At 34.9% G+C, this 27,410-nt stretch overlaps 2 protein-coding genes across 3 annotated transcripts in view; one reads left to right on the forward strand and one right to left on the reverse strand.

The window, feature by feature from the left end:
* Positions 1–24,193, forward strand: part of LOC136027143 (chloride channel protein 2-like) — a 78,525-nt gene extending 54,332 nt beyond the window's left edge. For both annotated transcript variants that reach the window (XM_065704112.1, XM_065704111.1), the window contains exons 12-17: positions 274–504; positions 1,923–2,060; positions 12,758–12,872; positions 14,364–14,661; positions 17,890–18,117; positions 23,851–24,193. In XM_065704112.1, coding sequence (XP_065560184.1) covers positions 274–504; positions 1,923–2,060; positions 12,758–12,872; positions 14,364–14,661; positions 17,890–18,117; positions 23,851–24,117 — 1,277 coding nt within the window. In that variant the 3' untranslated portion in view covers positions 24,118–24,193. The remainder of the gene's footprint in view (positions 1–273; positions 505–1,922; positions 2,061–12,757; positions 12,873–14,363; positions 14,662–17,889; positions 18,118–23,850) is intronic.
* The window catches only part of LOC136027145 (E3 SUMO-protein ligase RanBP2-like), a 46,816-nt gene continuing 43,592 nt past the window's right edge, over positions 24,187–27,410 (reverse strand). Inside the window, exon 2 of the mRNA XM_065704123.1 lies at positions 24,187–27,020. Within this exon, the coding sequence (XP_065560195.1) occupies positions 24,616–25,407 (792 nt within the window). The 5' untranslated portion in view covers positions 25,408–27,020 and the 3' untranslated portion in view covers positions 24,187–24,615. The remainder of the gene's footprint in view (positions 27,021–27,410) is intronic.

Here is a 27,410-nt window from a genome sequence, read left to right on the forward strand (position 1 = left end):
AAACCCGGTTGAACCTATTGAACCTAGAAATAAATCTCTGAAGAACTTTCAGTTCATATTGGTTCTAAGAAGTCAAATAATCATTCTGGTTTGAGCGTCTGGGGCCCAAATATTAACTTGATTCTTTCAATTAACTAAATCAAATACATAAAAATATAGTCTCGAAATACTTCCCCTTCATATTGATAATTTGGTGGAAACAAACCATAAATGTCTATCTAACTCCTTTTTATCGAAAATTAATCTGCCCCCCTAAGGTCTCTTTATTTTCAGGTGGCTACTCGGTTGTTGGCGCTGCAGCTTTTGCTGGGGGTGTAACTCACTCAGTTTCCATATGTGTCGTCGTGAGTGAAATGACAGGTCAGATCAAACATATAATTCCAATTATGATTGCTGTTCTTTCTGCCAACCTCGTCGCCAAATATTTGCAACCTTCTTTTTATGATTCGATGATCTTGATAAAGAAATTGCCGTATCTCCCTGATTTTCTACCATCAAAAACTGGTAATTTTTCGGTTGAATCTGAATGTGTATTTTACTCCTAACAGAACTGTCACTTTTGAGAGTCGAATTACTTTTCTTTTAATATTAACCCCACTCTGCAAAATATTTTGAGCCGTGAAGAGCCAGCGGACAATCAGGACTTCATTATGGTTGTAGCACTAGCCCCAACCCGGTCTAAGTGCTAACCACAGCCTATAGTAGCCATACGTATAAAAACATGTTTTAAAAACACCTGTCTATTGAGCAAAAATTGTCATCTAAAGCTGATTCAGGAATGGTAACTATTGTTTTGATTAATCTTAATAGTAAAAAAATTTCCACGAAAAAGAATTTACATGAATTTTGAATAGAGCCTTTAACAGCTTTGAAAGAGGGTTCCAGTTTTTCAATCTAAGGGGTATCACTGAAATCATCATGACTGAAAACCTTACTCAGAGATTATAGCCCCCAACCTTGAATAAGAAGGAAAATCACCTCTTGCATGGAGTGGAGCACTGATATATTTCCATTTTCCCGCAATTGATCATATTGAAACTAGTGGTGGTAGAATGGCTAATTGGGAGTGGGCTAATTTGAGATAAAATTTCCATGCTTAATGTCAAATTTAAGTAACAAAAGAAATTTTGCCGTAACAAAGTAGTGTTTTCTGCCATTTTGGGCCATCAGCTATAAGTTTTTGCCCAGGATAATGAAAATACTCAAATGCAAATTTTGTAGAACCAAAAAAGCAAACTTTAAAAACACTTTTTTAAAGAAACGGAATGGTTGCTGCTGTTAGGGAGAAAGATGGGCTTAGGATTAACCCAGTTACTGATAAAAATTTAACTTTTTCATCTGAGCGAATACTTTTGAAACATAAGTGAAATCGCTCAAGTCGGTAATAAAATTGCCATGACAAGAGAATTTTACTCTTGGGTGAATATCTATATGACAACAGGATTACACTGGGCTCAAGTAGTAATACTCTTAATAAATTAACGACCATGTCCTAGCTTTGGAAAATAAAGAATTTATATCAATTACTAGCCAAATTCTGCTTAACTGTTGTCATACTCTTTGGGTATTTTTATACAAAGTGAAACTTAATTGTAATCACCTATTTATTAATGGCCTTGCTTCGTTTCTAAAGGAAACACCATTCAATAAGAATTTAATATTCTTTAGTTCGTCTCTGGGACCTCAACGAATATATTTTCTTAAGCTTTAATGTTTTCTTTCGCATCAAATATAGCGTAACTTATCTGACCTAGACCATAATGAAATTAAGTAATAGTTTTCGTTAAGAATAGGTCCGAAGTAAAGTTACCAACATAGCTTTGTGTGAATCCGTTAAAAGAATTACATTGTTATGTATCATTATTATGCTACATGTTATGTGTATATTGAGTTATTATTTTTTCTTTCTTTATTTTTTATAGGCGCATACAACGTTTATGTGCAAGACTTTATGGTGAGGGATGTTAGACATATTTGGAATGGGATTACATTCCGACATCTGAAAAAAATTTTGAAAGAAAATCCAAAAATCAGGGCTTTCCCTATTGTGGACACTCCAGGTAATATATGGTATCTTAATTGCATTTACTGCTTTCAGACCCGAATTCCTCAGAAGGACTTAGACAGTTTATAAGCTATGCTGGAGCTGAGAGCTCTGCCCCGATCCTGGTTATTAAGTTTTTCCTGTCCAAGTTGCTCCAATTTTTAGGAACATGAGGATTATTCATGACAAGCTGTATCCAAGATACAAAAATAAAATGCCAATAAAGGATGTTAAATGATAATAAAGCTATAAGATTATAAGACTGTCTCCCATAATGACTATCATGAATTTTGACTGAAAGATGGATTATTTGAAAAATTAAACTCTCATCTATTTCTATTACTGTATATATTGCCATTACTAATTCTGTCTGGAATAGGGTTATCAGGGTTGGTGGACGTGGTCCATAGCTTTCATTCACCTAACACATCATTTTCACCATTCGGACTGTAATTCTCCAAAAACTGGCGGTGGAACCAGGCTGGGCAAATTCGAGTGCATATGGGAGCCTGTTTATAATACCATATGACGGTTGCAGCGGTAGCTGCAACCTAGTAAAGAGCGAACAACCACCCATAGTAGCCAAAAATAAAAATAAAACACTTTTAAAAAACTGCCCATTGAAAAACAATTTCCATCTGACGCTAATTCAGGAACGGTAACCATTATTTCGGTTCATCTTAAAAGTAAAAGTGCACTGCGAAAAGAAATTTCTGGTGATTTGGAACAAAAGCCTGCTACCCTTTAGAAATGGCGTCAGACCAAAATTACAATTGTACCATTTAAATCAGCACAGTCAAAAACCTTATGTATGGAAATTACCGTCTGCAACATTGAACAACCAGGAAAATTAATTTTTTTGCATAAGTAGCACTGATGTGTCACCCGATTTATTTTTTTTCCTTTTTTTCCAGAGTTAGCCGTTTACCAGAACATCATAGAGTGATGCTTAATGGCTCATTTAAGTGATTTTTCCCATTTCTATGTGCTTTTTATAAATTGCATCATCTACAAGAGACACATGGCACCAAAAGTTACTTTCTGTGCCATTTCTCAAGGGGTAGAACTAGCGGGCTACCAAAACATCTTAGACAGATGTTTAATAGCTCACACAAAAAGATATTAATCATATCTACGTTTTTCTTATAAATTCCACCATCTGCAAGTGCCAAATGTCACTAAAAATGGCATTATTGGTGCCATGTCTCAAGTAAAAAAGCTAAGGCTAGTGGGATACCAGATCTTCTTAGAGATGTGTTTAGTGGCTCATTTGAAACCAATTGTTCATATCTACGCGCTTTTTATCAGTTCTACCATCTGTAAGTGCCATATAGCACTGTAAACGGCAGTTTTGGTACAACTTCTTAAGTGAAAAAGCTTGGAAGTATAAAACGGCACTATTGTAATAATTATGGTTCAAAACCCTTAACTGGAGATTTATAAGAACCCTTCCTGAAAGCTTCCCTTCCCAGTTCCCTTAGTAAGCCCCATTAGTCCGTTGGGACAATTCATTTTGAACTCTTTATCATAGTCAGGCGACCTTGAGGCTATCAAAATGATTTTGAAATATCGAATTTTCTTAAGAGGAAGAAACTCATAGAATAACAAATAATTGAATTTTGAAATTCCAAATAACTATCCCTTGACCCCCTCCCTTCCACATCTTCGCAAAAGTGAAGCTTCACCAAAAATAGTTTAATACTCTCACTCTTTATAATAGAAAGTTTTATTAACTCAATGTTTTATAATAGTCAATTACAAATGTACTTGCTGAATAAGGTTCAATAACCATGCTTTTGGTGATAACATAACTCCCCATAGTCTTTGGGATGAGGGCTGTAAGTTACAGAATTATGGTCCTACAAAAACGAATAGATTGAATTCAATCATCAGCCACCGTAGTTCATTTGATTACTTTTTGTTACCTCTATTTATTCATATTACATCCCTTTTTTACTAATTAATAGACAGAATAGAACTATTTGTAATGTTCATAGAGAAATTATAGCACTAAGAACCTATATACATCTTTTTCTGTGATATTTTTCCAGTTGTCAGGTTATTTTCCAATTTTTTCTTGTTTATTGTTATTCTACACCTGCATGTCTAAAGTTTTTTGGTGTTTATCAGGGGGGAGGGGAGATGTTTAGTGAAATAAATTCAGCATAATAACATTTTTCTTTGGTTTTGAAAACCTTAAAGATATTTTTAAAAAAATAGTTACTCTTTCATAACTGTTGAGGTTGCCCGCCTTTTAAAAATCGAGTACACCATTTAGTGTAGGCGTTATTTGAAAAACAATCAGAAATTAAACTTTTTTTTCAACCGAAAGGAATGACATTAAAACTTAAAACGAACATAAATTATTCCGTATATGAGGGGATCATTGCAGCGTTCCTTCTAAAATAAATTAAAATTAAAAACTGGCAAAGATTAAATGAAAAAAAACAAAGTTTTTTGAGGGAAGTAAATATCGAAGTTAAAACTTAAAACGAACAAAAATTATTGCTTCACATCCTATCTAACATATTTCAATAAAACTACTACAAATCAACCAAATAATCATATTTCCCTATGTTTTAGGAACCTAGAAAACTAGCGCTTTACTGAAAACACAAAACAATATAGGAGTTTTGGTACAGTAAAACCAAACCCTTTAAGGACACTTTTTACAGTATAAGAAAAAGGCATTTTAGGACTGTTGCTTAATTTTTCATTTTCGTTCAATTTGGTAACACTCCTGAAGGATGGTTCAGTCCAATGATTGAATCTCGCTTTGGCTCTAAAAAGGACATGTCATGATTAGTTTGTAGACAAATTAAAGTGAGATCATCTTGATAGTATTAGGACCAGTTTATGTTAGGTTAGAATTATATTAAAAAAAAGAATTCATAGCTTGAAATTTTTTGTTTTATAAAGAGAAATTACCAGACTTCCAAAATTCATAGTATGGCTTATTTGAGCTTAATTTTGAGTACTGCAAAAGCGGAGTTCTTACAATTCAAGATTGATTATTACTCACAATAGGTATTATAGCTGGTGACACCAAAATGTTACCTGATAAACCAGTCCAATATTTCTGTATGTTGTTTAGTGACTTTGTGGTTATAAAAAAAGTATTGATGTTTATACTTCTGTTATTCAGATAATTTTAATTGTACTGCTGAAAGTTACTGATATCACAACTGGTTTAAGACTATAAAAAGCTTTATAGACTAATTTGTTGTTTTCAGACTACGCACTCACTTTTAACTAATAAATCAACATTCTTGTTGTTTATACTTGGTTTCGTGTTTTCAGTAAAGCGCTACTTTTCAGTAATCCTAGAAACATAGGGAAATATGATTATTTGTACTAATTTTATTGATATATATTAGGTAGACTGTGAAGCAACAATTTTTGTTCGTTTTAAGTTTAAACTTCCCTCTTTACTTCCCTCAAAAAACTTTATTTTTCTGAATCAATCATGATAAAAGATAGTTTAATGAGCTATAGGCTGTTAGAAACATGGTTAATCATGCATTCGAAAAAGGGACAGACTTTAAGCAGGTATTTTAATGAGTGCAGTGTTTCTGCGTCTGTTTATTGTGGGTTCCTTTTTATCGGATTAATTTCCGGTTTACTGATTCCTGGTTAGCCTTTTCCTGGAAACTAATGGCACAGAGATTAAATACAAAAATAGTGCAAAAATTTTGCTGTTAGGATTTGTTTTTAACTTAGTATCTGAAAAGAATTATTTAATGAAGTTTTGTTTTGGAAGAATATATATAATACAGACTAAGTGGTGGAAATCTTGCCTCTTTTCCTCGCCTCTGTTTAAAAAAAAAACTAATATACAAATTTGTTTTGATTATTTATGTGCGGAGAGCCAACATCAAAACATGCATTAATTCAAAAACGTTCAGAAATTAGATAAAAAACAACTTTTTTTTAACTGAAAGTAAGGACCGAAATTAAATCTTAAAACAGTTTTAAAAAGTAGAGTTAAGAGAAGGAGTCAAACTTTAGCGTAAAGAGCGCGGCGTTGATGAGGAAAAGCCCCTTTCGTATACGGAGTAATTTATGTTGGTTTTAAGTTTTAATGTCGCTTCTTACTTTTAGTTAAAAAACTTGCTTTGTTAATCCCCCCAACTTCTCCCCTCCCCCAAACCAAAAAAATCTCCCTGAAAGCGTCTGTACACTTCCCAATAACCATTACTATATGTAAACACTGGTCAAAGTTTGTAACTTGTAGCCCCTCCAACGGGGACTGTGGGGGAGTAAGTCGTTCCCGAAGACATAGCTGTTAGGTTTTTCGACTATGGCGAATACAATGGCTATCTCAGAATTTTTATCCGGTGACTTTGGTGAGAAAATGAGTTTGGGAGGGGGCCTGGGTGCCCTCCAATTTTTTGATCACTTAAAAAGGGCACTAGAACTTTTAATTCCCGTTGGGTTGAGCTCTCTTGCAACATTCTAGGACCATTGGGTCGATACGATCACCCCTGGGAAAAAGAAGAAAAAAACAAAAACAAACAAACAAATAAACACGCACCGTAATCGGTCTTCTGTCAAAAAATGCGAATATCCACATTTTTGCAGATAGGAGGTTAAAACTTATACAGTGGGGTTCTCTTATGAGTCGAATGTGATGGTGTGAAAATAGGGGGCGTTTCCCCCTATTTTCTAAAATAAGACAAATTTTCTCAGGCTCGTAACTTTTGATGGGTAAGACTAAACTTAATAAAACTTATATATTTAAAATCAGTATTGAAATGCTATTATTTTGATGTAACTATTGGTATCAAAATTCCATTTTTTTTTTAGTTTCGGTTACTATTGAGCCGGGTCGCTCCTTGCTACAATGCGTTACCACGAACTGTTTGAAAAATACAGAACAAGAGCATCTTATAAAGCAGTCCATTCGAAGTTGGTAATCAAATAGCACAGTCAAACAGTTCGTGGTAACGAATTGTAGTAAGGAGCGACCCGGCTCAATAGTAACCAAAACTCTAAAGAATTGAATTTTGATATCAATAGCTACATCAAAAGAATCGCATTTTAATGCTGATTTTAAATATATAAGTTTCATCAAGTTTAGTCCTACCCATCAAAAGTTACGAGCCTGAGAAAATTTGCCATATTTATGAAAATAGGGGGACACACCCCCTAAAAGTCGTAGGATCTTAACGAAAATGACACCATCAGATTCAGCGTATTAGAGAACCCTACTGTAGAAGTTTCAAGCTCCTATCTACAAAAATGTAGAATTTTGTATTTTTTGCCAGAAGACAAATCACGGGTGCGTGTTTATTTGTTTGTTTTTTTTCCCAGGGGTCATCGTATTGACCAAGTGGTCCTAGAATGTCGCAAGAGGGCTCATTCTAACGGAAATGAAAAGTTCTAGTGCCCTTTTTAAGTGACCAAAAAATTTGGAGGGCATCTAGGCCCCCTCCCACGCTCATTTTTTTCCAAAGTCAACGGATCAAAATTTTGAGATAGCCATTTTGTTCAGCATAGTCGAAAACCATAATAACTATGTCTTTGGGGATGACTTACTCCCCCACAATCCCTGGGGGAGGGGCTGCAAGTTACAAACTTTGACCAGTGTTTACATATAGTAATGGTTATTGGGAAGTGTACAGACGTTTTCAGGGGGATTTTATTTTATTTGGGGGTGGGGCTGAGGAGAGGGGGCTATGTTGGAGGATCTTTCCTTGGAGGAATCTGTCATGGGGGAAGAAAAATTCAATGAAAAGGGCGCAGGATTCTCTAGCATTACTATAAGAAAACAATGAAAAATAAACATCAAAACGTTTTTTTCAAATGAAAGGAAGATGTAGCATTGAAACTTAAAACGAACAGAGATTATTACGCATATGAGGGGTTCTAAAAATACTTTAGCATAAAGAGCGAGGTATTTAGGAGGAGTACCTTGCTCTTTATGCTAAAGTATTTTTAGTAATTTCAACTATTTATTCTACGGCCTTTCTGATTCAGGGGTCATTCTTAAAGAATTGGGACAGAACTTACGATTTAGTGTAAAGAGCGAGGTATTAACGAGGGTACAAACCCCCTCGTATACATAATAAAAATATAAGGTTATGAAAGTTTGTTACGTAAGTTAATTCTTAAGTTACCGAAAAATTACAGGGCAACTAGGCCTCCTTCCTCGCCCCTTATTTCTCAAAATCATCTGATCAAAACTAAGAGAAAGCCATTTAGCCAAAAAAGGAATTAATATGCAAATTTCATTTTAATAATTTATGTGCGGAGAGCCAAAACCAAACATGCATTAATTCAAAAACGTTCAGAAATTAAATAAAAAAAACTAATTTTTTTAGCTGAAAGTAAGGAGCGACATTAAAACTTAAAACGAACAGAAATTACTCCGTATATGAAATGGGTTGTCCCCTCCACAATCCCTCGCTCTTTACGCTAAAGTTTGACTTTTTGCCACAATTCTACTTTTTAAAACAATTAAAAGCTTTAGCGTAAAGAGCGAGGGATTGCGGAGGGGACAACCCTTTTCATATACGGAGTAATTTCTGTTCGTTTTAAGTTTTAATGTCGCTCCTTACTTTCAGCTAAAAAAATTAGTTTTTTTTTTATTTAATTCATCATAGATTGGTGAATTGATTAGAAACAGGTTTATTGTTTAAGATTAGTGAACTAAATCAAGTAATGCCAGAATATTGTTTCAAACATTAAAGATTATTGCATGAATCTTTCATGGATAAAAAAAAGTAGCTAAAACTTAAAAATGCCGATGAAACCCAGTGCAGAATCTTGAGAATGTGTCTAAATTATAAAAAGAGAAATTGCGAGTAAAAAAATGCATATAAGAAAGTAAGAACTAAACTGATAATACAATTTCGCATCCACCCCAACAAAATCTGTTGCAATAGATTACGCATCAATAAGAAATATAATGAAAATCTCCCCCATAACTTTAAAGATGTAATATAAAACCTACCTATGTAAAACCTACCTATGTAAAACCCCCCTATGTTTCGCCATAAAACGAATTCATCTAACCATTTCTATAAGAGTTTTTTAACGTTAGTGGCATCCTATTCTGCCAGTATTTTTTATTTTCACTGCAAAATTGTTCAATAAATGGATCGCCTTTACTAAAGAATAATTAACCAAAGAGCTAGGATCTTTATCACAGCACTCTAATTGCATTTGTTTTTAATAATAGTAATTATGAGATCCTTTGAGCAGTAACGCGTCACTGTCTTTATTTCCAAGGCAAGTATTTATCTGGCACAACCTCTATTCTTCTACATTTAAAATTTGGTACTAAGAGGGTATTTTACTTACAAAACCATTGTATTACCGGACAAAAAGCCGCTTTTTCATCCGGCCTGGTGGCAAAATATCTGTTTTCAGCAATAAATAGAAGACCTGCATGATTCAATTTACACTAAATCCTTTTTCCAAAAGCCGTTACAGCGATTTGTTCTTCGATATATGACCATTTTCCCTGCTTTGGTCTGACGGTTTTTAAATAAGGCGGTCGGCGCTTTAACGGGATAACAGTCTTAATTCGTTTTTTTAAAAATTGTTTCGGCTACGGAGTCAGTTATCTTATTTTTCATGTATTCTAGCCACCTGTTGTCAATGCAGTTTCCCTGAAGTCAACTTGATTTTCATATTCGACCAATTCCAAACTCAACACACTGAAGGCAGTTCAAAAAATAACTTTTTGAAATTTCAAATGAAAACCAATAACAACTCCGCAATCCGACAATGTGGCATACCTCTTGCCATAGCTTGCAATACATAAGCCACCGTCAATTATAATACAAGTCTCTACTATCACATCTGCATCGTTGTACAATTACATCAAAAGAATTACATTTTGATGCTTACTTTAAATATACAAGTTTTATCAGGTTTAGTCTTATCCATCAAAAGTTACGAGCCTGAAAAAATTTACCTTATTTTATAAAATAGGGAGAAACACCACCTAAAAGTCACGGAACCTTAACAAAAATCACACAATCAGATTCAGCGTATCAGAGATTCCTACTGTAGAAGTTTGAAGCTCCTATCCACAAAAATATGGAATTTTGTATTTTTCCCCTGAAGACGGATCACCGATGCGTGTTTATTTGTTTATTTGCTTTTTTTTGCTGTTTTTTCTTTCAGGGGTGATCGTATCGACCCAGTGGTCCTAGAATGTCACGAGTGGGCTCCTTCTAACGGAAATTAAAAATTCTATTGCCCTTTTTAAGTGACCAAACAAATTGGAGGGCACCTAGGCCCCCTCTCACGCTCATTTTTTCCTTAAAGTCACTGGATCAAAATTCTGAGATAGCCATTTCATTCAGCATGGTCTAAAAACCTGATAAATATATCTTTGAGAACGACGTAATCCCTCACAGTCCCCGTGGGAGGGGATGCAAGTTATATACTTTGACCAGTGTTTAAATATAGTAATAGTTATTGGGAAGTGTACAAACGTTTTCAGAGGGATTTTTTTGGTTGGGGACAGGGGGGTTGAGGGGAGGGGGTTATGTGGGGGATCCTTCCATAGAGGAATTATGTAATGGGGAAGAGAATATCCATAAGGGATGTGTAGGATTTTCTAGCATTTAAAAAAAACAATGAAAAAATAAATATGAAAAAGTTTTTTCAGCTGAAAGTGAGGAGCCGCATTAAAATTAAATTGAACAGAAATTATTGCACATATAGGGTTCACCTCCTCCTAATACCTTGCTCTTTACTCTAAAGTATTTTAGTAATTTCAAAGATTTATTCTACGGCCTTTGTGATTTTGGGATCATTCTTAAGGAATGGGAGAAAATTTAAACTTTGGTTCAAAGAGCAAGGTATTGGTGAGGGGGCGAACCCCCTCTTATACGTAATAAAAACATACGAATATGGAAGTTCGTTACGTAAGTTAATTTGTAAGTTATGTATATTTTTTTACTAATAAAAATGTTCGTAGAAAATCGAAAGTTCTAGTTGCCTTTTTAAGTAGCCAAAACGTTAGAGGGCTACTGGGCCTTCTCCCCCACTCCCTTTTTCTCAAAATCGTCTGATCAAAACTACAAGAAAGCCATTTAGCAAAAAAAAAAATAATATGAAATTTTGTTTTAATCATTCATCTGCAGAGAGCCAAAATCAAAACACGGATTAATTAAAAAAACGTTCAGAAATTAAATAAAAAAAACAAGTTTTTTTTAACTGAAAGTAAGGAGTGACATTAAAATTTAAAACGAACAGAAATTAATCCGTATATGAAAAGGGCTGTTCTCTCCTCAAGGCCCCGCTCTCTATGCTAAAGTTATTTTTTCTGTTTTAAAAAGTAGAGTTGAGATAAAGAGTCAAACGCAAAGAGCGGGGTGTTGAGGAGGGAACAGCCCCTTTTATATATGGATTAATTTCTGTTCGTTTTTGTTTTGAAAAAAATATCTAGTAACAAAAAATTACTATTTGCAGCTAATTCAGGAATGATGGGTATTATTTTGATTAATCTGAATAGTAAGTACAAAAAGAAATTAATAGGAAATTCGAAAAGGAGCCTAAAATGATTCGTGTCGAACAAAAAGGCACTTTTTGAACCTCCATGTTCGAAAACTTTACACGTGAAATTTTCTTTAATTTGAATCATGCTTACTTTACATACTGAAATACCACAAGCAGTAAGTAAAGATTTTGAAAATCCTGGGCTATGAGATGAATTGGAATTAGATAGGTTACCACTAGAAAAAAAGACAGAACAAGAACAAAAAAGAAGCAATGTGTCAAGATTTTTTATAGAGTTGATTTAAATTGTCTGTCACAGATTTTTGTTTTACAAAATATGAAAAAAAGTTTGGCAAGAGAATGGATAAAACTCTTTATGAATGCTTAGTTAACAACATTAAGATTAAGCACAAAATTGAAGCTAAAGCATGCAAAAAAAAACTATTAGCATAAAAATTCTGTTTTCTAGAGTTTCGGTTACTATTGAGCCGGGTCCTTCCTTACTACAGTTCGTTACCACGAACTGTTTTATTATATTTGCAGTAATGGTTGTTTGACACAATAAAAAATTAACAATGAATTGAACTATAAAGGTAAGAGCCTTATGCATTGTAAGAATGCGGATCATGGTGAGAGTTGTGGATCTAAAGGCCTTTCTTTTTTGTTCGAACGAGCAAATTGTTCAATTGTATTATTCTGTTCCCGACGGCTAACTTATATCCCTTAAGAAAAAATGAACGAAGTCTTACATTTTAGATTGATAATCGAAAGCGGCGATCTGCCTGTGTGAAGGGCTCTGCGCTTCTTTTACCCCTATGTACTTTTAAAACAACGATCAGAATGGCTGCTTGAGTGTATCAAAAGATAATTGGCTGGAAAGTGCCTTTTATAATAGGTTTTGCTCATTTTTAAGTTACTATGTAGAAATAGATTGCGTAAGAAAAATCCTTAAAGAGAGAGACTCTACGAAATGCATTTATTTTTTTTTATAAGAGTATTTACATTTGTGGAAGTAAGCCCCAAAATGTTGCAAAAATTGAATATTTCAATTTTGCAGTGAAAATTCTAAGGATTTAACCACTACAAGCAGACTTTCCTATATGTTTTCAGAATCTAAATTTTGATTATTTGTTGTTTTTTCATTCTGGACCCAAAACAATGAGAAAAACCCAGATATTGTTACCTTTCAAAGAAAATAAAAATAATTCTTGAGATAACATGCTTTGACACGACTGATAAGCTTATTTCTTACAGGTAATAAGATATTGCTCGGGTCAATTCAACGCTGGGAGCTAATTCATGTACTAAACAAACATTTAGGGAAAGAAAGAAGACAACAAGTTGCTGTTCAGTGGCAAGAAGAAGCAAGGTATGCTCATGTGCGTTTAGTTTGATTTTGGTTTCTAAGTTAGGGTCACAAACACAGTGCTGTTTCAAGATCCCAAAAGGCTTGACAATTCGACTTTCTATGACCCTTTGTTAATATTCGAAATTCCTATATAAAAAACAAGACCCCGTCAAAATGAATACTCCTTAACATCACTCTTGAGCCCTTTTATATAGACGGATAGCCCAACTTTACATAAATTTTAATATTTTTAAACCACCCAACCTTTCCCCTTCTTCATTAAAACTGTTCTGGTTACTTCCGTGAAAAAAGCACTTAGGGTGCACTGAAATCGGCGATGGATGTGGTTATATTTAAAAAAATCATCTGATATTTACGCCATATTTGCTTGTTTTGAAGATTTTTTTTTCGTATGTTTAGGTGGCCCACTAGAGTTGTATGACTACTTCTTATTTTTACAAAAATAAATCTTTAACGGACAGTAATAGTAGTAATTTGGCCTTTTTTCAACAAAATCTCTGGGAGGTCTTAGATCGCTCCATTTAATGCAGTTTGTGCTGCTACTTATCAAGAAGCCTTAGCTAAATTTATTCAAAATGGCCTCAACGATTTGGGTTACTTCTAGTTAAGAAGATTGCACTTGTTTGAATAAGTCTAAACCAATGCCACAATGTTAGAAAAAGCATGGTTACGATTGCAACGATTATTTTTTTCTCGAAATTACAGATGGTATTAAAATAATGAAAAAATTATGGGTCTTCCCGATGTGTTTAAGTAGCAGACTGATTCCCATGGGTCTTAAGGCTGGAAGGCTGAATATTCTAGGGGGTCCAGCTTTTAAAAAAAGGTAACATAAAAACAAGTTAATTAGACAAGCTTGATATTTTCCTGTGTGTAAATATCTATTTATTTTTTTTTATAATAAAATGTTCAAGAGTGTAAAAACATTCACTACTTTAATTTATTTAATTTGAAATCGTCGTTACTTTGCTTTATGGTGTCTTAACCTGTTTTCCCACCTGGGATAAAATTTGCAGATAAGGAGGGAGAGGACATCATGGATCACGGTCTCCTTATACTATGTGTCCTAAGGACCTCCCCTGGGAAGAAAACAGAAAAAAGTGGCCCAAGACTGTCTTTTTCTCCTTTTCCCACCACAAAAATGCCCCTCCTTCAAGTGTCAGAAATATGGGAGCCTTTGTCCTGGTTTGTCGTATTTTATTTTCTTTTGCGCAGCTCAGTGGCAAATCCACACTCTTGTCAACTGTCTTACAGTTAGTGCGTCAAGGGAAGTCGGGCCTTACCTGACAGGCCCTAAGGATGCCCTAACTTGGTTCTTTGGACCACAATCCAGACAAATTTTGGGTTTCAGTCCTCTCACCATGACTCGATTTTTGGACGCGTCCCTGGGCTACATATAGTATGTAAAGACTGTATTTATCTCTGGCATCAAAAATAAAGCTACATGTTTTAAATTTTTGGCAGCTCTTTGACTGTATTGTTTTTATTTAGCACGAAAAATGAAGGAAGCTTGCTTGGTAACGGCGCTTCTCCCGAAACAGAGAAAAATGAAGACCAGCCACCAAACTTTGCTTCGCGTGCTGCGAAAGAAACCCCACAAACAGAGTTACCGCTTGACTCCTCACTAGCTTCAGATCCTATATTGCCTGTGGCAGCAAACGGGAATGAACCGGTAGAACAACTCTCTCGCCAACAGTCATTCTTTGATGGATACCCAATTGACGTTATAAGTGGTCGACCTCGTGGGCCAACGATCTTTGGGAGAAGGCCCAGAAAGAAGGTCCAGCTGGTAATATATTCCAGTGTTCTAGTGAATGTATATTTTAAAGTTGCCCAACTTAGAAAAAAAATGTCAAAACTACGTGCAATTAGTTTAGCGTAATAGGCTACTGATAATTTACGAACACGACAAATAATGTCTGGATTACAGTTAGTTCCAAAACTCCCCCTAGATCGGCTTAGCTTTTCTTGGTCACAAAAACTGATTATATTGGCGTTAAAGCATTGTTTTCGGAAGGGGGGGGGGTCTCGGGAGTTTCATCCTATACGTCTAAATAGCGAATTAAGTCACTCTGAGCTACGGTGTTTCTTTTTCCTATTTTCCCTTGATTCAGCAAATGTAGAATCATGATAAAACACTATGATATTTAAGTTGCATGCATCTTGAATAGGTGTTATAGAACTATAGTACTTGCCTTATAAGGGATTCTAAATGACCATAGTCAAGGAACACCGAAGAAGAGTAATGCCCCTTCTCCTCGAGTAGTGCAGATCGCTAGAAATATGTGCTAAAAAGTAAAGAGGGTAAAATCTTCTATAACCTTCAGTAAAAAAGGCTAAAAACTTTTCTTTAGTTTTATTCTTTAACAAAGATAAATTGTAAAAAAAACAAGGCGTGTATCGTTAGAGTACTTAGCTTGTTTTCTCACCAAGTTGGGACTTGACTTCTTATTTTACTTAATTACGGCTTAGTTAATTTTTCCCAACTTAGTTCCAGGCTTGGAATTTTTAGGGAAACTGAAAATTTTCCATAGTTTAAATAAGATAGAAAATACCTTATCCATGTTCAGGCGTTTAAACAAGACCTCACTCGTCTTACTACATGGGTCTTCTACCTCTGGAGACATATTTTTTGTCATTTTTATTGTTCAGAGCGAAATGTCCATCAATAAATTTAATCAAGTGCTATATCGGGCTACCTCTATCTACAGCAGGACCACGCCTAGGATTGGCCGCTTCTGAAACAAACTTAAACTTGACTACCTTCTTCGCCTAAAAATTTTTTTGAACTGCATAACGACTAATGTAGTCACCTAAAAAAATGGCCATGACTCCCACAGCTCCGCTGCCCTGGGCAGCTTGATCAGCTGAACACTTTTATTTAGCGATGATTGCCTTTTTCTTCAAATTCTAGTATGCTTAAAACAGTTGAAGGGTGACCTTAAACTTAATGAATTTTAATAATTTTGTCTGCTAAGAGAAGTTTTGCCAAATCTAATTTTCCAAAATTCCGAGAAAAATGAGTTTGAAGATTTTAGCATTTCTATCTCAGAATCGGCTATCACTAGAGCACTGATTTTGGTTTTTAAATTAAGAAGACATATTTCATATATTGTTGTGCTTATTTTCATTGGCCTTAGGTGAGCCGTTCCTGAGATAAAACAGAATGAATATCAGCTTCGTCAAAACACACTAAAATTCAGGAACACAGGTAAGATATGGCAAAACGGATTTGGCTCAGCGTGAATTAGAAATAAAACTTTCGGCTTAACGTATTTCATCTGATAGACAAGTTTTAATTTCGACAATTAACTGTAGTTTTACAATAAAACGTAGTAAAATATCTGCGAGAGGTCTCACTTAGCAAGACGCTCCTTAGAATTTCAAGTTTTAACATCTGGAGGAAGATGCTGCTTTGAGTCAGTCTTTGATTTCAGCTGAAGTCCTGGGTACCAAGCTCTCTTGTAAACTCTAATAAGATTTTATACATATGCCGCATATATTGTTGGCATGAAATGGTAAAGTGATTCTACGTCTTTAATTTTTGCTGTTTGGTACGAAACTGCTGTGCCAGAAGGTACAGGAGGAAGCAACATTTCCACAACAATCACTGCTGATTGGGCAATGGTCTCTTTGGGCTAGTTTCTGGTGCAATCAGCGCTACAGAAGGAGTAGCTCCTGTAAACGAAGTTTTATAGAGCACCATTTTGTATAGTCATTGATTAAACTTCACCTTTGAAAATGGCGTTAAGTTATACTCATAGCACGTGGACATTTTGGCGTGATCAAAAACTTCTGCTTGGTCATTTGAATAATGACAAACGGGTCACGGGGCCAAACATTCAAAAGCTTTTTGTCAATTCTAGTAGCGAAACGACTTTCTTGTGCTTCAAAGACCCTTCAATGACGCTGGGAACAACATCGACCTGCTGAATTATGGAGTGGCCAGGCTCAGAATACTTCATTGTTGTACTCTGGACGTGCGAATGCTTCCTCAGGATGTCGTGCATAGTCTAGATAATTATTTGATTGCGATTTTAGGAACACATGAATCTGACCATGTAACATTCCCATTGTAACATTTCAAGCAAATTACAATTCATACTGCTGCACAAACGTGTCTCAGAATACTTAATTCTTACTTGTCTGTGTCAAAAATGCCTTGGAAAATAGACATTTTCATTTTATCGGGTTTCATGATTAAATAAATATCTTGCTCACCAAAATAAGAAAGATCCGATTTTTATTTCTCCAAGGTCGCTTTCAGCAAATCAGCAGCTTTCGGCAAAACAGACCGTGCGAAAGCGATTCGGCAAAACCACTTAATACAATATGTAATTCGGCAAAGGAGGATTGCAAAACACAGACAGATAGAGACGTCTTACAACAATGTTAATTAGACCACTCAAGAAATTTTTTTTTTGCATAAGATAGAGTTGGTAACTCATTTTTGACAAAAACTATTATATTCAGCAAAACCGCTCTCAGCAGACGATTTATTGCAGACCTTTGATGCGTGCTTTGATATCAAAATTCGTTACTTTTACTGATGACTCTCAGCTTGGGTCACTCTTTACTTGCACTTCGTGATGATAAACTGTTTGATAGAAGAAGATACTCGTAATAATTCAAGGAAAAAGGGGTAGCTGGCCTGAAAAACTTTTTCCAGAGGGGTAAACTTTGAAAAAGAAAATCGTACAAATGTTATATTTTTATCTACTACTAGAGAAACCTACATTTTTACACCTTTTTTGTCTCTGAAGAGGGAGAGGGCGCTAAATAATCCTTACTGTTTCTCAGCCCACTCCTTCTTCCTGCCATAGGCCACCCTTGAATTTATTTTACTTCTAATATTCAGAAATATATGATTGATAATAATGAAAAGTCACTGCAGACAAAAGTCACACTCATCTGCTACAATTTTTGATATTTTGACTATCCAGTCTAGAATGCAATTTTATTGTAGTTGGACTCCGTTTTTCAATAGAACCCTAACGATTAAACATTTTGTTTTTAGCCAAAAGCAAGAGTTATTGACATGTCATTGGAAGAACAATCATTGTGGGAGGAAGCCGAAATGGAAAAATCATGCGATCTTGCTCAATGTCATATTGATCCAGCACCTTTTCAGCTCGTTGAGAGAACTTCACTGATGAAAGTTCATGCCCTTTTCAGCATGATGGGTGTTAATTATGCCTACGTTACTGCTGTGGGTCGTCTAATTGGAGTTGTTGCTCTTCCTGACGTAAGAACAGTTTAAATGAATTAAAGAATAAAATATTTTTTCTTTTCACTTCCCTCCAGCAGCATCAATATAAAATCTACCTAAAAAGATGGTATAAAAAAGTGGTTCTACTACAAGCTGTTAACCACAGTTATTGGAAATGGAATCTTTTTGACAGAGTAAATAAAAGCAAATTTTCTTTTAAATGAAAATATAGAGCGACATTGAAACTTAAAGCAAACAGATATTATTTTGTATCTAAGAGGGTTCCATTCTCGCTGCAAACTATCTCTTGCTTACGAAAACGCCCGAAAAATACTGCTTAGTATACTTTAATTCGAAGAAAGACTTGTTATTATCTATTTCAAATCCTTTGAAAGGTCATTGGGAAATCCCCTGTTTGTGGAAAATTTTTCTCGAAAATCACAACCCCCCCCCCCCCCTCGCAATGAAAATTTTCTTCCGCAGAAAATTTCCTCATGAATAATTTCACCTGGTGATAGTTCCCCCATGGAAAATTTTTCTCATGGGAAGCCCCCCGCGCGAGAATTCTAACTTCGCTGAAAATTTCTCCCCAGACAATTCTCCTAAAACATCTTGACATGTAAATGGAGTCACCAATGAGAAATTAAGAACAAACAAGACGAATTTCGAATGCAAATTTAAAAAAATTCCCACCGTGTAAAATCTCCCCTGGAAAGTTCAACCCTCGAAACTTCCATCTCCATGGGAAATTCCCCCCGTAGATAATCCATCCGCATAAAATCTCTCCCCGCCCCCATGAAAATGTTGGTATACTTCCCTATGACAAATACATATGCAAACAATGGGTAAATCTCATAACTTGTGGCCCTTCTTACGATGGTTTTAAGAGGTCATGTAATTTCGAAAGACATAGTTATTGTACCTTTCATCTATACTGAACAAAATAGCTATTTCAAGATCTTGATCAGACTTTTGGGAAAAATAGGGGAAGGGGTAGTTGCCCTTAAATATTTTGGTCACTTAAAAGGGCATTATAATTTCCATTTAAATGAGCCCTTTTGCAATTTTTATGACCATTGTTTCGATACAATCCCCCTTGGTAAAACAAACAAAAAAAAAAAAAACAACAGAAAAAACGGAAAAATATGTATTTTTGATTACACAGAGTTGCATATTTTTGCAGATATGAGCTTAGAACCGCTACAGTAGGGCTCTCCACAATAGTTGTAAATTGGACCATATTATGTGCCACAGTAATACTGTTGGTGCACCTACGTCCCTAATACTGATTCACCATTTTCTTTTTCACAAGCCGAATAATTTCTTCATCCATACTCAGCACAAACTACACCATCACAGGTAAGACTAACACAGTAAGCTTGTCAGAAATTTGTGTCGCAAAGACTTTGAACATAAAATGCCTTAGTTGCCTTTTTTACTTCGCCAACCCCTTTAACTTCAGTTTGGAAATGGAAAAAACTAGTTTGTGCTTGGATAATCTATCTCCACCACAAAATTATGGAGATCTCAATGGGGGCACGGTGACCCACCAATAATTATGACTTTTAGGACGTGACTAGCACTTTTATTGTCGAAGTAAATTCCAGTTTCATCAATAGCACTCAGACCATGCCAGCCCAGCACATCAGGTGCATAGCTATAGTCACCACTCACTTTAGCATTAAAATCGCCATGCACAATTAGAACCTGATCCTTAGGTAGTGTATTGATTAGATCATTTATATATTGGAGAAAACCATTTTAAAAGCATCATCAGATTCATTTGTGGGAGTATTAACAGCAATAACTGTCAGTGTAGATTTAAACCTTGCAAATCAAGCCTTAAGCATTCTTTTGTTCTTAGATACAAACTGAAGCATCGCCTTCTTTGCTTGTTTAATAATGTCCAAGGTAACACCTGCTTACCCTCTCTACTATTTTTATTGAAGAATACTTTATAATTATCAACGTACATTGAACCAAACCCACTCAACCTAGCTTCAGGTGGAGCTGCTATTTCAATTTTACAGGACTGAGGGTTCTTACTGCACCCTCAAGGTGACCTGATCGAGTGTTAGAGCTTAGAGTGCCAACGTTCCAAAAAGCTAGAGTTTGATTGCCTTGCTGTCAGCATAAACGAAAGATCGATTAAAAACAAAGTACTTGGTTTGACTTTTGGTTTTACCAGTACAAAGTACTTGGTTTGAATTGGTTACGACTTTTAGAATTATAGTACCAGTTTTCATCAAAATGAATTTTTTGATTTCCCTTTAAATGAGCCCTCTCACTATTTTTAGAACCATTTGTTTGATATAATCCCCCCTGGGAAAAACACGAAAACAAACAAATAAAAAAAGTATAAAAACGAAAAAACAAAAATCCGTGATTTCACAAAGTTCCCTATTTTTGCAGCTATGAGTTTAGAGTCTCCATTACAGGACTCTGTGATCTGCTGAGTCAGACGGTGCATTTTTCATTAAAATTCTTTGACTTTTAGGGGGCATTTCCCCCTTTTACGAAAAACTAGCAAAATTTATCAGGTTCGTAGCCTTGAATGGGTTCGTTTTTTAGAGTTTCGATTTCAATTGAGCCAAGTCGCTTCTAACTTCCAGTTCGTTACCAAAAACTGTTTGACAAAAATTTAATTTATCCTATTTTTACTACGCATCAGAATACATCTTGTAATCCACATTACCAGACACGCTGCTAAATATTTCACCATCAACAAAGGCATTATCACGTAGCGCTGCATTCCTGTATGTTTACCGGCTATAGTAGTCAATGGTTAGTTAAAAATGGCTTCTATTTTTTATAAAGATCAATATGATCCCTTGAAAATCTCATACACTTTTTCTTCAAAAATTATAGTGTCTTGTATGTAAAGATAATCCAGGTAATAATGTTTTACTATTTTTACTCAAAATTTCACTAAATTGGGTCCTAAGCTTACCACAAAGCTGCAGTGACAAGTATTTCCTTGCCAAACAACCGTATTTTTTCCAAATGCATGACTTAATTCATGACTTACTTTTGAGCAACGACTAATTCTATAGTGTCCGATATCAAGGAAACATCAAAAGCAAAACAATAAGTCTGGAGGAGTAAGAGAGTGAGTTCACTTAATAGCTGGGGACCAACCATGCAATGCTGTATAGCTGTTAACGATATTGGATAAACAGTTTGTATTAACCATTAATTTTTTAAGGACAACAAAGTGTTTCAGTGAAAAATGCATCATCGTTTGGTAGGGTCTAGGGTCATCGTCCGGTTCCTCTGAAAATAAGAAGTAATAGAATTAGTCATCCACACGCTTCTAAGCTGATTGGCAATTTTCCAACTGTCACTCGATAGCCTTTTTATCTCTATTTTTACCAAACGGTTAGTTCTTGCTGTAAAATGGCAAGAAACTGTCACTGTGCAGCAGTATCATCTCTTTTGCTGCCAAGAGAAGAGTGAGTCTTCTCTTGCTATTCTACTACCATTAATACGATATGACGGCCCCTGGGGAAAACCAAAAAAATTAAGACGTATCTGAGACTATTCTGCTTGGAAAAATACAAAATTTTCTATTTGTGTTGATAAAAGCTCTAAACGACGACATTATACTTCTTTTCAGGTCTGTTTTTCCCCTTTTTCTTAAACTCAATTACTTACTTTTACGAGTAGGTTGAAAATCAATCAACTTTAAATACTTTTATTTTGATTCAGTGTAAAACATTAGTTTTTTATGTATATATTCTATATTGTAATCAATTTGTTCTTTTTTTAATGCTTCGGTTGCTATTGAAATATACCAGCCTTTATCAAGGGCCTGTCCGAAAGCTCCACGTTCTTATTTGATCTTAGATATGTTGCTGGATTTTCATTGGATTTTTCATTCAGACTAGGATAATTGGTTGGATAGCCCAACAAATTTAGCTAACTAAAAATCCATTGAAAGTGAAGGATTTTGCGCTTGATTTTTAAAAGAAAGGAAACTATTTAATAAATTTCGGACTTATAGTTTATTTTTCTTTTAAACTACTACAGAAAATCATCTGAGAATCCTTAATCACATCTTTCCTCAAATCATAGTTGATGCTTCTTATAAAAATCTACACAGATTTAAAAAGGACAAAGAATCTTTGAAAGAAAGAATCAAGAATAACAATTTGGCATGGATAATTACAGTTATCTTTCGTCCCTCATTCAAAGTCTTCTCAATGCCCTCTTCTGAGCTAGATGATTAGAAGCAAAGTTTTACTTCATTAAATACAAAACAACATGAGTTCATTTAGTAGCATTGTAGTTTATATTCTATCTATTTTCCAATCCCTTCCCCCGTCTCATGCGCCTGTAGGCTGTATAGCCTTAGCATATAGACAAAAGCTTTGCAGTTTTGCTGGTTTTAGGTATTTTGTAACTATTTATCGATAACAGTGGGCACATAATACCAAATAATGCCAAAATTGACATTAAGAGAAAGCTGGGACATAGTGAAAAGGGTAAATTTAAAACAAATTTACTACTTTGCTAGGTTAAACATGAAAACATCACTTAGTATGCAGTTTAACGCTAATTATATATATGCAAATCATTATATTTGCTATGGTTTGGAGAAGAAGCTGCGCATTCTGTACATTAGCTTTCGGACTATCACGTTGGATATCTAATAGGATTTTGTATTGGGTTTTCGCTTAAAGCATCTTCTGGACACGCCCCAAATATATGAGAAAACGTCTTCCACAAAGATAAGTTAAAATTGAAGAGCAATATTAAACACACAATGAGCAGAAATAAAGCTATATAACAAGTAAAAGAAGCTACTGATAGAAACTGCTACGACTGGTAAATCTGTTATTCTAGTTCATCCATTTTTCTCGTTTCCCAGGATTAGGAAAATCTTGTCCTTATTGTAGAATTTTAAGCATTTGACTCACCCCAACCACTTTCATGGTTTCTGAAATAGATTCACACCACATTTTGTCTAAAGAAAAATTTCCCCCAATCCTCAGTTTCTAATTTTGCTTTTTATTGGCCATATCCTAATTGTTTTTTCCTCTACAGTTTTTTCTTTTTGTTAAAGCTTTGTATTTTTGTAATTTCGTAAGTCTTTCCTCGTGCGCTACAGAACACTTTCATCGAGGCTTTTTGAAAAAAATTTCCCATTTTACTTTTTGCCTTTTTTACTACTTTTAAATTTTTGTTTTTACTTAATCTCAACTCAGTGGCGTGAACCCTAGCCTAATAATGACAGTAAGATTGCGTCCAAATCAGAGATAAAATATAATAAGAATAAATTGTTGGAAAACAAGACAAAATAAATAAAAATGCATAAAAATAAACATACAAGAAACATATGTCAGCATCTGATAAATATACAAATCAAAACATAGATTGTAAGCATAAAGTAAGCAAAAAATCAGCAAGAATAAAGAATTAAGTATAAAGCAACTGCTAAAAAGAAAAAAACCTTGGCTCAGAATAAATCATCAATTAAAGCCAGTGGAGTCATATTTCTTATTAACAACAGTTTATTTTTTGTGTGTATTATTATAGTGTTCTTTACAGAGAATGAGCAAAATTATGGAATACCTTCGTGCTACAAAATTAATCCGAACCTTAAAATGAAGAATTTTAAATTTCAGTTCATGTACTGTTGGATAGGAATTTTACAATGGGTGAATCTAAAAATCCTTCTTTCAAAAATGTACACGACGGTTTTTATGATCTGAAATTAGACTCAATGGGCAGCTGACTAATTTTTTAACCTAAAACACTTTATTGCAGTTACGGAAGGCTATTGAGAATGTTAATTCTGGAATCTTGCATCCGTCCAAGCCTATTTCCCCTCTTGACTGTGAAGGTTCATTTTATCTAAATGACCCTCAGCCTGAACAGGAGACGCTGATCTCAGGCAGACATTCAAAACAATTTGAGCGAAATGACGAGCAAGACGAAGGAGAAGACGAGGGTGGATTGTCCAAAGTTACTTATGAGTATGATAAACAAACAGGACAATTTACGAGAGTTAAAACTAATGAAAGTGACGTTTGAAACCGAAACTTCAATGGAAATGTTATTTACTGTGATCTGATTATTGTTAGAAATAAATTAAATCTATTCTTTTTAATCTTATTTTTAATTTCTGACTAAGGGATGTTTATTTCGGAAGACTTAGCAAAAAAAAAACTTTTTAGAACAAGCTTTTATCTAACTTTCCACATCTAAAAGCTGGTCATCAGTTTTGCAGCCAATACAACCAGGACAGGGAGGTTTATTTTTGTAATTGAAAAGAGGCAGGGAGTTGCAGCTCAGTTGCATGCTTCCTCTCTTCTTCCGTTGGCTTATACTCGTACACAATTTCAATATTATCGTCCTTTTTTGGCTCTTCAACTTTTTTTGCAACCCCTAGTTCCTCAGCTTCATTCGGAGGATCCGCTTCTTCCAAGGCCTTATTGATTGCATCAAGAAAGTTGTTCAACAGCTCAGGTGTCTTGAATCTAAGAAACAGTGTTTCCTGGGTCCCTTCATGGACTTCACTAAAATCTCTGGTCACCCATATAACACTCTTCTTATCATTTTTGTTATTAATTTCATCTCTTTCGTAATTCCATGATTCAAGCATACCGTATGCACTTGCTCCCGTCGCATCAAAAGCCTGCATTTCCCTGTTAATCTGGGTCTAAGTACTTTCATCTCTCCCAATCCCCTCTCCTTCCATTCGCCTACTTCAACACCTTTGTCATTCTTCACCTTGGCCCTTCGAAACAATTTAGCTTTGAGGACGAAATACGACACTTCCTCTTCTTCTCCTGTTCTCACCTCTATTTTATCAGGTAGGGGAAGGGTGGGCTCAAAATGGATGCTTTTTTCATGTTCATCTTCTTCATACAGCTCGTTTTCACTAGCAACCGATGCATTTTTATATCTCGATTTTGCTGGAGACTCTTTTACAATGATTTCCTTCTTTGTGGGATCCCAGTGAAAACACTTAATATACTTTTCAAACGCCTCTATTCCCATTCCTAGTGCAGCTGCTGTTCCAGCCATGTAAAGCCATTGAGCTAAGCCTTCTACAGTTTCTTTCCCATCCATATACATTAAACAGTACTTCTTTGAGCTGTCAATGTCACTAACTTGGAAGTACAACATTGATAGTCCCAAATATGAAGCTCTCTTTTGATGCTCATCCTTAGCTTTCCTCAAAATAGAATCCACAGCTTGATCTATTTTATTTTTCGTTAATGTCATGTTCGCCAAACCGTTACACAAATTTGACAAATTCAAATCCTTGTTACAACCAAGAAGTATATAGGCCATCTCCAGAGATATGAAGCCGAGCATATTGTAATAGGTCACCTTCAACGATTTCTATTCTTACTGGAAAGCAACGTAATAAGACTTTTAACTTCAGTTTCTAATTTATCAGCTAGCGAAAGTATTTCTTGATTTTCATAGCCATAACGAATTGCGAAATTCTCTTTCAATTTATAGCTGGCCAACTGCTGGGTATTTGAAACATTTTTCGGAATCTTGGGTTGCCAACGTTCGGCTTCATATCTCTGGAGATGGCCTATATACTTCCTGGTTGTAACCGAAATTTCTTTGGAGAAGTCGAACGAAAATTCTCCTGCTATGGTTCAAGTTGAAGAAGTGACTTCCAGAAGTCCTTCATATGGAACAATTAAATGTCCTAGACCTAGCTTGACTTCATTTAGTGCATGCACTATCTGAAACGTTGTAATCAAGCTGAACTTCCAAGAACCATTTCTATCACTACTTTCTCACTGTTTAGTTGAATTCTACTAATTAATTTTCTTGAAAATAAAACAAAAGAAAAATGTGGAGCTTTCATTTATCATATTATTTGCGGTTTATATCAGATTCCCGTCTAATACTCCTACCTAAGAACAATATTCTCTAACCGCTCGCCTTTCCTCTGTGGTTAGACTTAAATATTGCAATTCGGAGACATTTCCGTTAATGCGTCTAACTTTTCTATAACTCCGTATGAAAATCCAAATAAAAATTGTAAAAGTTATACCAATGAAAAATGCAATTAGTGAGGAGCAAGATTGATTTCAAAGTGTGCGTCTTGGCGAGTTTCTACAACATACTCTATTCTATCCTGAACCGAAAAAAATATTTTTTGAAAATCTTTAGAAGACATTTAAATCTTAGACACATTTAAAATCCGCAACATTCTAAGCGGTGATTTTACAAAGCAATCTAAAACCTGAGAATTGGGCTTGCTTGTCATCATATACGATCCGTTAGATATGCAGTGTAAGAAGTCATCCTGAAAAAAAAAATGACTACTTGGTATTTCATTCTAGTTTTCAAAAAAAAAATTGTTTAGAGGAAACTATAAATAAATAAAATAAAATCGTCGAAACTTTTGTAAAGTTCACATTGAGGCACCTTCAAATGCAAACTTCAAAATTCTTCTCATTAAATTTTCTTATTTGGTTAATCAAAGAATGGTAACCAAACTATTACCATATGTGACCTATTCAAAGAACTCAATAATTAGTGTATTGTATCCTGATTAAGGATCTTCATATTCATATGTGTCCAAAAAAAAAAGAAAAAAAAAGAAACTAATAAATGGTAAGTAGAATTTTAGACACACAGTTAATAATGTCTTTATCCAAAACTCAAATGCTCTAATCTTCTCCCTTTCTTTTTTCTTTGTTGTTCTTCTTCTTCTTTTAATTTCTTTTGTGTCTCTTCAATTTTTCTGATCTCCTCTTCTGCTTCAACCAGTTCTGATAGTGTTCTTCTTGTATCATTTAACTCATATCGCGTTTTTTTCCAAATCTTCCTCCAAGAGGCGACTTCTTATTTGCTCTGCCTCTAGCTTTTCTTTTAATACTTCGCTTTCCCTTATTCATTTCTCAATCTCTTCCTTAATTTTTCTATTCTCCTCTGCAGTTTTCCTGCTTATGGCAAGCATGCTAAAACGAAATTGCTTAATTTTCATCGTTTCCGATCTTAAGATTATGTATCATGCAAAACAAAAGTTAAATAATAAATTTGTATCTTGCAGCATGCAAAACTAATGGAGCAAAAGATAAAATCTAAAATTATGCCCTGTCATATTGTAAAGAATTTTCTTTCAATTTATAGACCTACTAGTCGACCGTAATTAAGTCTTGTAACTGGCCTTATATCCCTAACTGATCGCCTCAAAACCTTATTTGGCCTCGATGGTGTAAGTTCACATTCGGTTTCTGTTGCACTACGTTTACGAAATTGCGTTGCCTCGTCAAAAAGTTGCAAATTTTCCTCACAAATTACTTTTGACCGATCCCACAGTTTTTTCGCCCGTACCTGCGAAGATTGGG

The sequence above is a fragment of the Artemia franciscana genome, chromosome 5, assembly GCF_032884065.1.
Source record: "Artemia franciscana chromosome 5, ASM3288406v1, whole genome shotgun sequence".
NCBI classification, from domain to species: domain Eukaryota; kingdom Metazoa; phylum Arthropoda; class Branchiopoda; order Anostraca; family Artemiidae; genus Artemia; species Artemia franciscana.